This window comes from Eucalyptus grandis, chromosome 7 (assembly GCF_016545825.1).
Source record: "Eucalyptus grandis isolate ANBG69807.140 chromosome 7, ASM1654582v1, whole genome shotgun sequence".
In the NCBI taxonomy this organism is placed as follows: Eukaryota; Viridiplantae; Streptophyta; class Magnoliopsida; order Myrtales; family Myrtaceae; genus Eucalyptus; species Eucalyptus grandis.
The window spans coordinates 49,685,528-49,699,767 of NC_052618.1; the positions used below are offsets into that span (position 1 = coordinate 49,685,528).

The following is a 14,240-nucleotide window of genomic DNA, read 5'->3' on the forward strand; positions in this document are numbered from 1 at the left end:
TGACTTCCCAATCCTCACGTAATCGATGGGGAATATGAGGCACCCGATTTGTTTAGTCTTCAGTCTTCATCTCCATGGCCTTTGCTTGACTTTTCTCGAGTGGCCTTCTTGTGAGTTTTCGATTGGACTCATTCCCTTAGGAGAGGGGGTCCGTGAAAATCTCACTTATTTACTCTCTCATCCCATTTTTAAACTCTGATTACCTAATTGGGTCGATGGCTAGTGGCTAGATCGCACACTTACCGTGGTTTAATGACGTTTACATTTGAAATGGAGGTGAAATATACTGAAGCGACTAAATTGCCGGAAGAAAAAAACTGACATCACTGGATCGTTCTTTTTGAGGTGCGGCACGGTCAAGTTCTGCATCCAAACATTGCGGAGTCGGATCAATAATGGTGAAACTACAATTTCAGGCTATTCATGTCTGTGGACACCAAGTACGCAATGCCCGATTGAACTGGAAAGATCAAGTTTGTACTATCTAGTATCTAGGCCCACTGATCGGTCGCGCGTTATCCAGACCTTTTTCCTCAGCCACGTTGCCAAAAGGAGCAAGGGAAGCGAAGGTGGACGGAGGCAAAAATTAAATGCCTTTACCTAATAACATGACTGGAGATTTTAATAGAACAAGAGGCCATCACGCCACCACCTCTCTCTCTCACTCCCCACCTACACACCTTCAACCATCATCCCTCGGGTCTCCATAATTAGTAAAATGGGACTTCAATAATCAATTTACGGAAAATCATTAAAAAAAAGGTAATCTATTAATCGAAACATTCATATTTAGAGTGAAAATATTTTTTTCAATGCATTTTTTTTATAAATACGTGCAACCATTTTAAGAAAATAATATCTGCAGCGTCGTTTTTTGCGAACTAAATGCCCCGGACAATAGATTATTTTAAAGAAAAAAGTTACAAAAAAGCCCAAATTATATCTACTGTGATATATTTATCCTAAACTTGTTACATCCACTCAAGATTGAACATGAAAAGTAAAAAAAAAAAAAAGAGAGGAAAAAACAGACACAAAAATAATAATTTTAAAACGAAAGAAGACTGTCCAAACGTCTTCCATGGAGGATATGGCGATAAGAGGACAAAGAGAGAAAGAGACAGATAGATAGTGTATCAAAGTGAAAATATTACGAGGCCGTTTGGTAGTCACGGGCTGGGTGTGGCTGGCCTAGCCCGTTCCTTAGCTAATATCTAACCAGAAAAGGGAAATTAATATCACTTTTGAGAAAAAAAAAATTAGTTGATGGAGAAATATTTTTTATAAAAAAAAAAATTGTTTTCAAGGAAAATGACTGGTTCTCAACAGTGTATTTAAAAGTGAGATGGAAAAAGGTTTTCAACGTTCAAATATTTTGAAATTATCGTCTCCATTCTAACTACATTTTGTTCCACATATAAGATACTTAATTCATATTGAAATGCTTGCATATTGTAATAAAAATATGCCACATCATTTATTTTACGAAATATATAAAATAGTCTTAGTGCATTTAAAATAATAATAACAATATTTGATTATATTGCCACGCTTTGCACCCTATTGTTCCATGGGCTTCAAACCGTAGGGTGTACATTTTTTGAAACCTCAGAGAACACACGTATATCTTCAAGATAGACCACGTAAAATTGAGGACCACAGAACGTTCTTGTAAGTCTACAGTACTTCCCTCAGCGGAATTAGTCAATACTCGATTTGTGCGCAAGACGGAGGTGTTAAATGCAGGTTAGACTGAAAGTGGATCACCGGAGGAGATGGGGAAACTACTCTTTCTTATGCTCAACTTTGCCCTCTTGTGGTGGTGGAGCTCAATCCCTCACCTTGGCGCTTGCTCGCAAGACCAAACGGATCGGCTTGCGTTAGCATCCTTCAGAAATGCTATAGACGAAGATCCATTTAGAGTCTTGAGCTCTTGGAATGATTCTATCAATCATTGTGAGTGGCAAGGTGTTTTGTGCAGCAAAAGGCATCCCGGGAGGGTCATGTCCTTGATCTTGAGATCACAAGGCTTGGGAGGCTTCTTATCTCCTCACATAGGTAACCTCTCTTTCCTCAAGATCATGGTTTTACAAAACAATAGCTTTGGCGGTGAAATCCCATCACAGATCGGCAACTTGTTTCGGCTCCGCAATCTTGACCTTAGTAACAACTCTTTTGGTGGGTCAATACCCTCCAATCTTTCCTGCTGCTCAAACCTCGAGTCCTTGAATCTTGTAGATAACCGACTTGTGGGGGGAATTTATTCCAATCTTGGTTCTTTACCAAGGCTTAAATTCTTGCGCTTGTCTAAGAACAATCTTGTAGGTCCTATTCCTCCTTTGATTGGAAACCTCTCGCTGCTACAACACCTCTCTTTGGCAGAAAATGCGTTTCAAGGAGAAATACCTGAGGAACTGTCCAGACTTGAGAGGTTGATATATTTTCAACTATCATCGAACAAATTAACCGGCGAGATTCCACTAGGGATTTTTAACATCTCTAGCATTAATTACTTCTATGTTGGTTGGAACCAGTTGCGGGGAAGCTTTCCTTCTGATATTGGCACCACTCTTCCTTCTCTTTATTACCTTGGAGGGCTCAATAACATGTTCACCGGGATAATTCCGTCATCTTTGACGAATACCACCAGTCTTCAGGGACTTTACCTTGCTAACAATAATTTCCGTGGGCCAATACCGAAAAATCTGGGAAGGCTAAAGGGCCTTTACGTGATTGCATTGGGTTTAAACCAGTTGCAGGATGACTTGAGTTTTATTTCTTCTTTAGCTAATTGTTCCAACTTAGAAATTCTCTCGGTGGAAGAGAACTCGATTCACGGATCATTGCCAACATCCATCTCCAATCTCTCCACCAGCATTAAGCAAATTTCAATGTCAAACAATCTGATCCATGGAACTATTCCTTCAGCCTTTGGAAATCTCTTCAACTTGTCGTATTTGAGTTTAAAGAATAATTCTCTGACCGATAGCCTTCCTGATTCTATTGGAGCACTTTACAACTTGCGGGTACTTTTTTTGAGCAGAAACATGTTTACTGGAGAGATACCGCCTTCGATTGGTAATATGACATCTTTAAATAGGCTTTTCCTTCAAGACAACAATTTCCAAGGCTCAATACCGCAAAGTCTTGGCAATTGCACGCAACTAATCGAGCTAGAGCTTTCAAACAACAATCTAAGTGGCTCAATTCCAGTCGAAATTGTGAGCCTTTATTCCTTGTCAATCCTCTTCAGTTTAGCGCATAATAATCTTAGTGGATCTCTTCCATATCAAGTTGGGTCTTTAAGGAGTCTCGAAGAATTAGATCTATCTTACAATAGATTGACCAGCTTAATTCCAGCCTCCATCAGTGGATGCTTGAGATTGGCACGGCTTCGCTTAGAAGCTAATTCTTTTCATGGTCAAATCCCTCAAGTTTTAAGTCCATTACGACGCCTAGAAGTGCTGGATCTTTCAAATAACAATTTTTCTGGTCCAATCCCGAGCTTTCTTACAGAGTTCTTATTGCTTAAATACTTCATTATGTCATTCAATGAACTAGAAGGACAAGTTCCGGAGAGCGGAGTTTTTCTCAATGCAAGTGTTGTATCAGTTTCTGGAAATAGGGAACTTTGCGGAGGTGTTCCAACTCTGAAGCTTCCTCTTTGTAAATTACCAAGCTCTAGCAAGTCTTCTACAATCAAGGCCATAACAACATCCGTGGTCGCTATCAGCTTGTTATGTTTAGCTTTGTTGTTCCTGTCTATTTTCTGTTACTGCAAAAAGAAGCAGACAAGAACCACTGCTTGGATGTCATCATCTTTCAAGAACCAATTCATGAGGATTTCTTATGATGAACTCCTGAGAGCTACTAATAGATTCTCAGAGACCAATTTAATTGGTAAAGGGAGATATGGCACAGTTTATATGGGGATTCTTGAGGGCATTGCCATTGTGGCAGTAAAGGTACTCAATTTAACACAAAGAGGTGCTGCAAGGAGCTTCGTCTCAGAATGTCGAACTCTAGGAACCATTAGACACCGAAACCTTGTGAAGATACTAAGCGTTTGTTCAAGCGTGGACATTCGTGGCAATGACTTCAAAGCTCTAATATATGAGTTCATGGCTAACGGGAGTTTGGAGGAGTGGTTGCACCTTGGGACTATAGTGCGAGATGATGAGCATGGCAAATTGAGAAATCTAAGACTAGTGCAAAGGTTAAACATTGCCATCGACATAGCTATGGCGATCGAATATCTCCATAAGGGTTGCTCTCCGGCAATCGTCCATGGAGATTTGAAGCCGAGTAATGTGCTTTTGGATGATGACATGGTGGCTCGAGTTGGAGATTTCGGGCTTGCAAAGATCATTTCAACGGTGTCATCCGAAACCACAGGAGTTCAGGACCAGGGTAGTTCAACTTCGACTTTAGTTAGAGGATCCATTGGCTATGTGGCCCCTGGTATGAATCTGCCATATTTTCTCAATTAGTTTTTGGTTGGTTGTGATAGTGATATCAGAGAGGGTTAAAAATTTGAATAAACAATGATCCATGATGTCTTGTAATGCTTCCTATGCTCTAACACCTCTTTCTCACAACATAATTTCCTCTTTTTTCAATTATTTTCTTCAGCAGAAAAAGAAAATACATAAATATTTGTATATGAACAGACTAATATTAGTATGTCGTAATTATATTTGAAATTAAGATGAGGATAAACCGTCGTAGAATTGATCAATAATTGGAAATATTTATTGTCAACACTTGTGAATCCGGGCCACTAAATGTACAAAGCATATTTTATCATATCATATTCGCATTTTTTTCTATGATTCATATTTTATCTCATACCATGTTCATGCTGTGAAAACATACAGTGGCTAATATTGTCGTAAATTACTATATGAGAAATTGACGAGAACTTGTGCTCTTTTAGTATGCCATGACTTAAGGTCTTGACAATAAGTAATTGACTCCTCACAGGGGAACCTTTCTTCTTGAGGTGACCTATAATTCTATATTCGTAATATATGTTTAGATCATGCGGCATTTAAAGCAGAAATTCTTGGGGATCTCAAACTCATAAATGCATGATAATATCATACAACATACACTAATTGACTACCCGATGGGTTCTATCCAACTGTAATTCTCCCTAAACGTCTTGTTTAGAGCATGTCAAAACAAACTCATGCATTTACAAGTATTAATCCATCACGTCAACAAATCTCTCCAAGTCTCTTCTCCCCCCTCCCCCCCAATGTTCTTTTCTTTGCCTCGTGTGGTATAGGTATTAAATTGAATTCAGATCAGAAAAATGATGAGCCTCATGTGTATTTCATGTGTAACCAGTTAAAAACTGGTGGCTCAAATTTAGTTAATAGATGTACTAAATGCACTAAATAATTTCCACCAAGGCCTTCGCCACATATATAATCTTCTTTTTTTCCCCCACCTACTAAATGACAAAGTCCCTCTTGATGTTCAGGCAATTTGTTCAGCAAAATGTGACAACTTTGGGTGCACTACTTTTTGGACTAGAAGAGCTCTGCGTTGCTGACTGATCTTTGGTGCACTTTACAAATCCTAAAGTCTTATCTTTCTGCGGTTGATGCATCTGACTTTTGCAACAATTTTTACCACTTTGGCATACGATAGGTGCTAAGCATCAGCTATAGCCAATAAACTAAACGAAAATCAAACAAAAAGATATGAAAGAGAAAAAACCAGTGGGGCATTTTGGGACCCTTTCCTTGCGCTCTACCATGCACAGCGAGCCCGTACGTGAAGTCAGTGAGGACTTGCGTGCCATCACTCTATTTGGGCGTGACTGGCGCAAGCCCTCAAAACTGTCTTAGGCAAGCTCCTGCGCATTGACATCGAGCAAAACCCCATGAGATTTAGGAACTTTTTTTTTCATACAATTATCTTCAAGAAAAAGTGTATATTCATTCTTATTTAATGCTATGATGTAATTTTCAGAGTATGGCATCAGACACCAAGTTTCTACACTTGGGGATGCATACAGTTACAGCATTCTATTATTGGAGATGTTCATTGGAAAGAGACCCACTAAAGAGGCCTTTGGGTATTGTCTTAACCTTCATAGCTTTGTCCAAATGGCTCTTCTTGATTGAGTGATGGACATTGTAGACTCAAGGCTTTGGAGTGAAGCCGGTGATCGACAGCAGGGGATGAGGATCAAAGATTGCATAATCTCCATTTTTGAAGTTGGAGTCGCATGCTCGATAGAATCACCACTGGATCGAATGGACATGACTGAGGCGATTAGGAAATTATACTCGATCAAGGCAAGTTATGAAATCAAAGAGAGGACAGGTATGTAGCTAAGTTAATTTTCTTGTTGCACCTTGGAATTTTTTCACTAGCAGAGAAAATCATGTAAAGGCAATGCTAGCAAATTCACATGAATGTCTCCCTAACTAGGCTGCCTACCCATACCCTTTATGTATATTTTTAATAATTACACCCATACTTATATTTAAAATTGTAGAAAGTGGATCAATGGAGTTGGAGTCTACCTATTTCCATTAAGTAACCACGTAAAAATTGATGAATTTGCTTATTTGCATGATTCTCTTGATATCTAATGCCGTTGTTTACCAAAGCATCGATGCATTGCTTAATTACTTGAATTATCTGATTAATTCATTTTATGCACTTTAACCCGGGTTACCATTTCAATTATATGAATAAATGATGGATTAATAATTTTGAGAGGTTTTCAAGTTGGTCGAGACTGAATATCAAACTATACAGATCCTTTAGCTTGTGATATTAAATCCTAGAGTGTAATAGATGTGTGGAGAAACTAGCAAATCCACGGATTCCATAAAATTGACAAAAATAAATTTGGAACCAAAATCCTATTCGATAGACTATATGTGATAGGTGTCGGACTCCAATAAACCTACATTATTTTTTATTTTTTTTAAAAGGCACTCAACTTTACAAATGCTTAGACATAAATTATAAATAGAGCAGACTCGTTAAACTCAGCCAGACCTATTTATTATATAATGTCTCTATATTCAGTCGAACCCTCAAAAACAATACCGAGCCTCAAAATCCATACCCAACTATGTAACCAACTTAAATATGTTCATAAGAATATGTGTTGGTCAAGTTAAATTTATTATCAAATTAAAAATGAAAATTACAAAAATTATCAATATGATGGAAAAAAATGAAAAACCAATATGAACTCTATCAAATAGACAAGCTAAAAATTGAAAAACAAATTTCATCTTGTTTGCAAGTATGCAACAACTCTAACGTTTAGGAGTGAGCTGTCATCTTCCGCGAATCAAACCTTTCGTCGAGCCGTAGCCATGGCTGGGCCATTGCCCTCGCGCCTCCCCACGGTCCTCTCTCTGCAAGCTTGACCGAATGATTACGGGGCTATGTCAATCAAATCCAAAGAGGACGAAGAGGGGGGCAGCTCACGTGTTGAGCGCGATGTCACTATCAATTGGAAAAAAAATGCTTGATCGAATTTGAGCGATGTTACCAACGGAATTCTGCTGTGGCCATGTTGCTGACACCGGCGGCCACCGTGTGTGACCCCTACCTCCTATGCAGGCGACGAAGTCTCAATGGACAGGCCAGATATGGAGGAGGCATCATCAGATCTAGAGACGACTTGTGACCTCAGCAGTGTCGGCAATTTAATTGTAGATGACGAGAGGAGCTCCATGCGAGGTTTTGAGACCTGCCAAAGGCATGAACTTCACGTTCAGTCGAGCTCTGCACCCATAAAGGAGAGAGGGAGAGTGACAGCTGCGAAAGCAGGAACGACAAAACGACATTGAAGCGATAGGGGAGAGAGAGCGAACGGAAGGTGACACGATCTCTCTTGACACAAGCTGTGCTTTTTTACGAGTTCGGAATCAATAGTCAAATCAATGATATGAAACAATTTCAGACTTAATGGCTAAATTAAATATTTGAAATGTTTTTCAGATGTAAGGTCACATTAAGTTTTGAAACGGTTTCAAAACTTAACGGTGACGCTAATAATCTAAAACGATTTCAGAATAAATGGGCAATTTAATGATCTAAAACAGTTTCAGATTAATAAATAATTAATACTCTGAAACAGTTTTAGAACTACTGCCATGAGGACATTAGACATTCGTGTTCAAAACCCAAAGAAACTTCTCAACCAAATTTTGGAGCACGGTATAAGGTTAATATGATTAGTCCTTTTAGCTCTTCAAAGCATTTTTATTAAAATGCATGTAAATGCTATGGAAACACGTGTATAAGTGTTTTCACTTCTGCTGCGATCAAACATTTGATCTTAATTTACTTATGCACGTATGCTTGTTTATCGAAACAAACACCAACAGATTTATTGTCACGAAAGAACACATTCGGATCAAATACAAATCCTCGGGACAAACGAAGGAGTTTTCACGTAATCTCTTTGACGTGTACCCTCGTTCATTTTTTTTTTCTCTTCCTCTTTCTTTTTTCGGTTTGAACACATACATTTTGTTTTGTTGATTAAGAGTGTACACAAACCACTTTTGTCATCTAGTTGTTGGAATTCTCATCAATGCTCCATCCTTTGTCTTCTGTATCATGTAGATGTTCCTTTGGAAAGCTGGCAAGATCGTACTTTGGCCATATTGATAATAGCTGCCGTGGCTTCCTTGGTACTTCGAATAAAGACACAGGTGAGACTGGCCTGCTCACAATATGAGTGTTGGTGATGCGATATTGAGATTTGTCTTAGTTTCTTTCTGGTTGCTTTAGCTTGATTTTTATTTTATTTTTTTGGTTTGTTGCCAATCCTTGCCCAAATTGACAGCGAAAGGTAATTAACATCAAAAGAAGGATATGAAAGCTTTGCTGAAGGTATTCGTTGCTTGGTGCATATAATGGTCTTTATCAAGAATATTTTACTGTATATCCCAGCACAAAGAGTCATTGGTATCGATCCCATTATCTTCTCGGGAGACCCGTAATTGACCCTGGTTTCAATTGACGCTTCAAGGAAATGCTCTAGTAGGGGTGTAAACGGTTCGGTTCGGTTCGGTTTTGAAAAACCGAACCGAACCGAACCGTTAGAGAAAATTTCCGAACCGAACCGAATAAGTCCCGAACCGAACCGAAAGTTCGGTTCGGTTCGGTTGCCGGTTCGGTTTTCGGTTCTCAAATTTTGGGTTTCGGTTTCGGTTTCGGTTTTCGGTTTTTTTTTTTTTTTTTTTTTTTGGGACGGCTTACCTTCTGTATAAACTCCTTGAAGCATTGTCTAAAGTAATCAATAAATTAGATTAAGAAAATCCATGAGAATATATAAAAACAAAATTTAAATTCTAGAGCTTGCTCTCCTACTGTTATTATCTTGAAACAAAGCATGAAATATGCATTACCCAGTTCATGTTTACCCCCAAGTCTTATGTAATGATGGTTAACTATTATAAGAATCCTGGGAATTCTCTACAATGACGCAATAACAAATCGTTTGCAATAACTTGTATAGTCAAGTATGAATAAACAAACAAACAAACAAACAAAAAACAAACAACAACAACTAAGCTTTATCCCACTAAGCGAGGTCAACCATATAAATAAATAAACCATGGAAGAATCATATGCACAAACATGTTTCCAGCTTAACCTTCAGGCAATTCATACCTGCCCCTACAGAGCTAATGAGTATCTTCTCAAGCAAACCAGATTCACAACTCAGAGCGTCAAGCCAATACAAAAATGTCATCACTATGGTTCCACCAAGCTAAAAAATAGCACCTCCCAGTAATTTTGAAGGGGCCCAGTTTTGCTAAAGCTCGCTCCACTTCTTCACTAACCTGGTCAATATTTCAGAAAGTAAGTTCTTAAGCTACGTTAAAAACTTCAAACATAGCAAATTCCTTTATGACCAATTTTGAGGAACATTATATCGTTATGCAGGCAAAAGCATGATCCATTCCCTCAGCTCCAAATTAAAAGTGTAAACTAAACTATCATAGTCACTACGTGATATTTGGCAAAATCAAAGATGATATTGCTAATGCATAGTCACCCTAAACGCAAACATACTACACTATACATGAGATTTTCACTTCTCAAGGCTCTCAAGCCAATTTAAGGAGACAGTGATACATATAGAATCAGAATATCACTCACTCCCACAAATCACGATAACCACTGTTCTCTAGTTTCTTCATCAACCAATTTTACTACTCTTCCATTAACCAAGAGAAAAAGAACATGGAAACACAATAAATGAATAGCATGCGGCTGCCAAATTTATCTTACCACACGCCGAAGTATGGGCTCTAATGATGAGCAAAGTTTCTGCAAACTATCCACCTTGAGAGCTTCAATGACACTGCATCAATATAAAGGAACATTAATATATTTATAAACCTCAAAGGAGCAACCATTTTTACATAAGATGCATAATTATAGATAAATTCCCTCTGAAGAAGGCAAGGACACATAACAGAGACAGATCCAGGGCCCAAAACTTTTAGCTACATTGGATGCTATCTATGGAAGATGGTAGAATTCAAGTTCGCATAGAAAAGAAATAGGAAAACAGACGAAAAGAGTCAAGAATCTACAATGAGAAGTTGGAACCCTTTTCCAATTGTCGAACTTGATACTTTTGTGAAAAAGAATAATTGTTTAAGCCAAACACAGATAAAGAGACAAAGGGAAAAAGAAAAACAGATGAAAAGAATCAGGAATCCACACAAAAAAAAAGTCAGGACACCCTTTTCAGAAAGGCAAACATAACTATATTAGGAATAGAGAGATAATTTAAGCCAAACACGGCAAAAAAGAGGAGGTCAAATTAAGAATCTGTAACCCAAAGCCAGAACACTAACACCATACAAAATAGCAAGAATCTGCGTTACTTTGCACCTTATAAACATGAAATCAACCTTGAAGTCAACCACTGCAAGCATTTGATCACTTTGAAACTTGGTGCAATATTTATGTTGGATCTATTAGCAGTCTGTGTTACATAACACCGACAATGCAAAAGGGTTCTTCAGCAAAAATCATTAATTATCCAGTAAACCACACGCAATATACAATTAGCAGCCCTGCAACTTCCCAGTCCGAGTCTCGCTCCATTTACATGTTGCCCAATACGATAACATCAAAACAATTAACCTCAACTGTTTGAAGACAAACCTGAAAGCGAGCGATGGCATTAGCAGCAATGGTGTAGGCGCTGCCCAGTGCCCATCTGAGGAGGGGCATTGACGTAGTAGAGTGGCGTCGTGAGGACAAAAAGGGTCAGTCTCCGAAGCGCCGTTGCTCGACCCAGCACAGCACACAGCTCCACGAGTCGCCGACGCGCCGCTGCTGACGAAGAAGGAGAAGAAGAAGAGAAAAGGGCGTGGCGGAACAACCGGTCCCTCAATCGGTCGCCGTCCCTGCCGCCGTCGCCGTCCTTGTCGCCGTCGCCGTCGCCGTCGCCGTCACAGTCATAGTCACCATCGCCGTCGCACCTTCAAGATGAGAGGAGACGGGAGACGGGGAGAGAATAAGAAATAGGGTTGGCCTTTTTGCCGGTTTGGTTAATGCTTAATGGTTATTGGTTCTATTTTTCGGTTTCTCGGTTCGGTTCAATTCGGTTAACCGATAAAAACTGAACCGAACCGAAAATTTCGGTTTTCATTAAAAACTGAACCGAATGAAAACCGAACCGAAAAAACCGAATTTTTCGGTTCGGTTCGGTTCGGTTTGGTTTTCGGTTCGGTTACTGACACCCCTATGCTCTAGTGCTCTTGTGCTCTAGAGCCGACATCTCTCCTCTGCGTCGAGGTGTTTGTTTCTTTGCCGGTTGTTCATGCCGTGCCTATCTAGTTTGCTGTTTGCCTTCTTTTAGGCATTGCCTTGTGTTTTACGTCATGGCATACTTCCACTCATTATGTTTATTCATCTTGAGTGTAAGTTTTTAGTACCGTGATTTTTTGTATTTTTGACCTTTCCTTTTTATATTATTACCTTTTACCAAAAAAAAAAAAAAAAAACAAGTCATTGGCACGTACGGACAATATAAGTTCCTACCCAGATGTACCCCTTGAATGTTTACAACTAATCATTTATTCATTTTTCGTCAAAGCAATTGAACACAAGTATCTCCTATCTGAACACCGGTGCTTAAGCCTTATCTGACATGTGAATTCATTTGCTTTTTTTTTTTTTTTTATGAATCATATGGGTTTTTGTTTTTTTGTTTTTTGCTTGATATTACAAAACTTTAATAACTTTTTATTTAATGATCGATTATGCAATCTATTCGGTGTGTTTCTTTTAGGGCATTAAGGAAGGATGGTATGAGGGTGGGGCATTGCTTTTGCTGTTTTTCTCGTCATTGTAGGTCAGGTTGAGTTAGATTACAAGACTTGTTTGTATTGGAATTTTGTTAACGCATGTATTAAGATTTGAAATCTTTCATTTAGTATCTATTCACTTTTAAAAATTTCAAGTATTGCTTCATGCCGATGCTGGAAATATTTTTGCTGATTGATCAGATGATAAATTATATTCTCAGAAGCAACTTATCATGCCACATGATTCCTTCTGATTATTCAGATCGCAACTTATATGCTCAGGAGACATGTTATGATGCCGCATGTTTTAACTTCTTCTGGTAAGGTTGCAGAATAATAACATAATAAAAAACAATCAATGTTTTAATTTGCGGCGAATAATTTACTTCTTCCACTATGGATGCTCCACTATGGATGCTGTTGACTGCTGTAAGATGCAATGACTTAGAAATTATTCGTAATGGGTGGTTTGTTAATTGGGATTTGATTCTTGCCTGCAGCTATAAGCGATTACAGACAGTCCCCTGCATTTTCAAGACTTAAATGAGGAGAAAACAGATAAACGCTTGGAGGTGGGCACTTTATATGAGATGTGTGAGTTACATTCTTCTCTTTCCTGTATGCATATGGATGAAAATGTTGCATGTTCATGGATGTCAGAGGTGGCAGAAGAATGGAAGTTTCAATATATGATGCCATTGTTGGTGATGCTGTTCTCCTTAAGATTGGTGACCAGGCAAGTAACTAAAACCAGTTCCGCATTTGGTAACCTCCTCATGAGGACAGTGATATGTTCTTATAATTGATGTTCACTTTTATCTCCTGGTTCCTGCAGACAGAGTCTTGGTTTCTGGTCATTCCCTGGCGATTGACAAATCTAGCATGAATGGGGAGTGCAAAATTGTAATGTCTCGTGGAGATTATGCTCTCGCTAGGTGATCAATCTATCAACAAACTGGCCTTTCTTATTTTCTTTTATTGTTTTGATCAGGTTCACAAGGATGCAAGGGAACCATTGTTAATGTCTGGCTGCAAAGTTGCAGACGGCAATGGCACTATGCTTGTAAGTATTTTGTCCATTCTTCTACTTTGCTTTCCTCATCATACTTCTCTGTGCTTTTATTTCACATCACAGAGAAGATCCACACTTCATAATTAGGCTAATTTACTTGAAACATATTGCTACACTACCTCGTTGTTTGCTAAATATGGGTTGAAAAATTGAAAGTCATGGGTTCTTGAGCTAATTTGGTAAAGGAGCATGACTCTTTTAATCTCAACTAAACTCTGTTCTGAGTTAGAGGGTGGCCCCTTAAAAAAGAGTTCAAGAAAGTACTGGAGATATTTAAAAATATACAGTTTATTCTGTCCTTGAGGCCTCGTTAGGAGGAGGTGAGTCAAATTTGAATTGAATGGATGGCTCTGTCCCTTTGAACGTGCACTTATATGCTTCACTCTGGCTGTCATGACTACCTGCGTGTTTCTCAATGGATTTCTAGCCGTAGGGTTGTCTCTGATATCAGAATTAGTTTGCCAAAAATGGTGCTTCCTGAGATGGAGGTTTACTCTATCCCAAGTCTGTCTTTATCACAAATCAAGGCTTATTTCCACCTGTCTTCTGCCTCACTTTTCTGTTTTTGCCTGTCTGGTGACGAGTGTGAGTATTAACATTGAGTGGGGTTTGCCTATGGCTAGTATATTGGAAGATACTGGGGAAGAGACACCCCGGCAGGTTAGTTTCTCTAAACTCTTTTTATTTTTTTCCCTGTTTTTGGAAGATATGGATTTTGGTTGTCATACCGATTTCTTTGCTTTTATATTAGGTGGGTATACTATTTCATTGTTGGACTGCATGCAGCTGTTGCTGTTTTGGCTGCTCTTTTAGCAAGGTAACTGTTATTGTAATATAAACAG

The 14,240-nt window shown here is 38.7% G+C and overlaps 1 protein-coding gene and 1 long non-coding RNA gene across 2 annotated transcripts; both read left to right on the forward strand.

Moving 5' to 3' along the window:
• Positions 1–1,747: 1,747 nt before the first annotated feature.
• Positions 1,748–13,065, forward strand: LOC104455208 (putative receptor-like protein kinase At3g47110). The gene is made up of 7 exons (XM_039317885.1): positions 1,748–4,461; positions 5,983–6,088; positions 6,154–6,339; positions 7,603–7,861; positions 8,614–8,702; positions 12,827–12,898; positions 12,987–13,065. Exons 1-3 carry the CDS (start codon positions 1,776–1,778, stop codon positions 6,170–6,172), a joined length of 2,811 nt encoding a protein of 936 aa, XP_039173819.1. The 5' UTR covers positions 1,748–1,775; the 3' UTR covers positions 6,173–6,339; positions 7,603–7,861; positions 8,614–8,702; positions 12,827–12,898; positions 12,987–13,065.
• Positions 13,066–13,158: 93 nt separating this feature from the next.
• On the forward strand, positions 13,159–14,215 carry LOC120286111. Its single transcript, XR_005552860.1, has 3 exons — positions 13,159–13,229; positions 13,318–14,058; positions 14,150–14,215. It is a non-coding gene; the product is annotated as an uncharacterized LOC120286111 (long non-coding RNA).
• Positions 14,216–14,240: the final 25 nt, after the last annotated feature.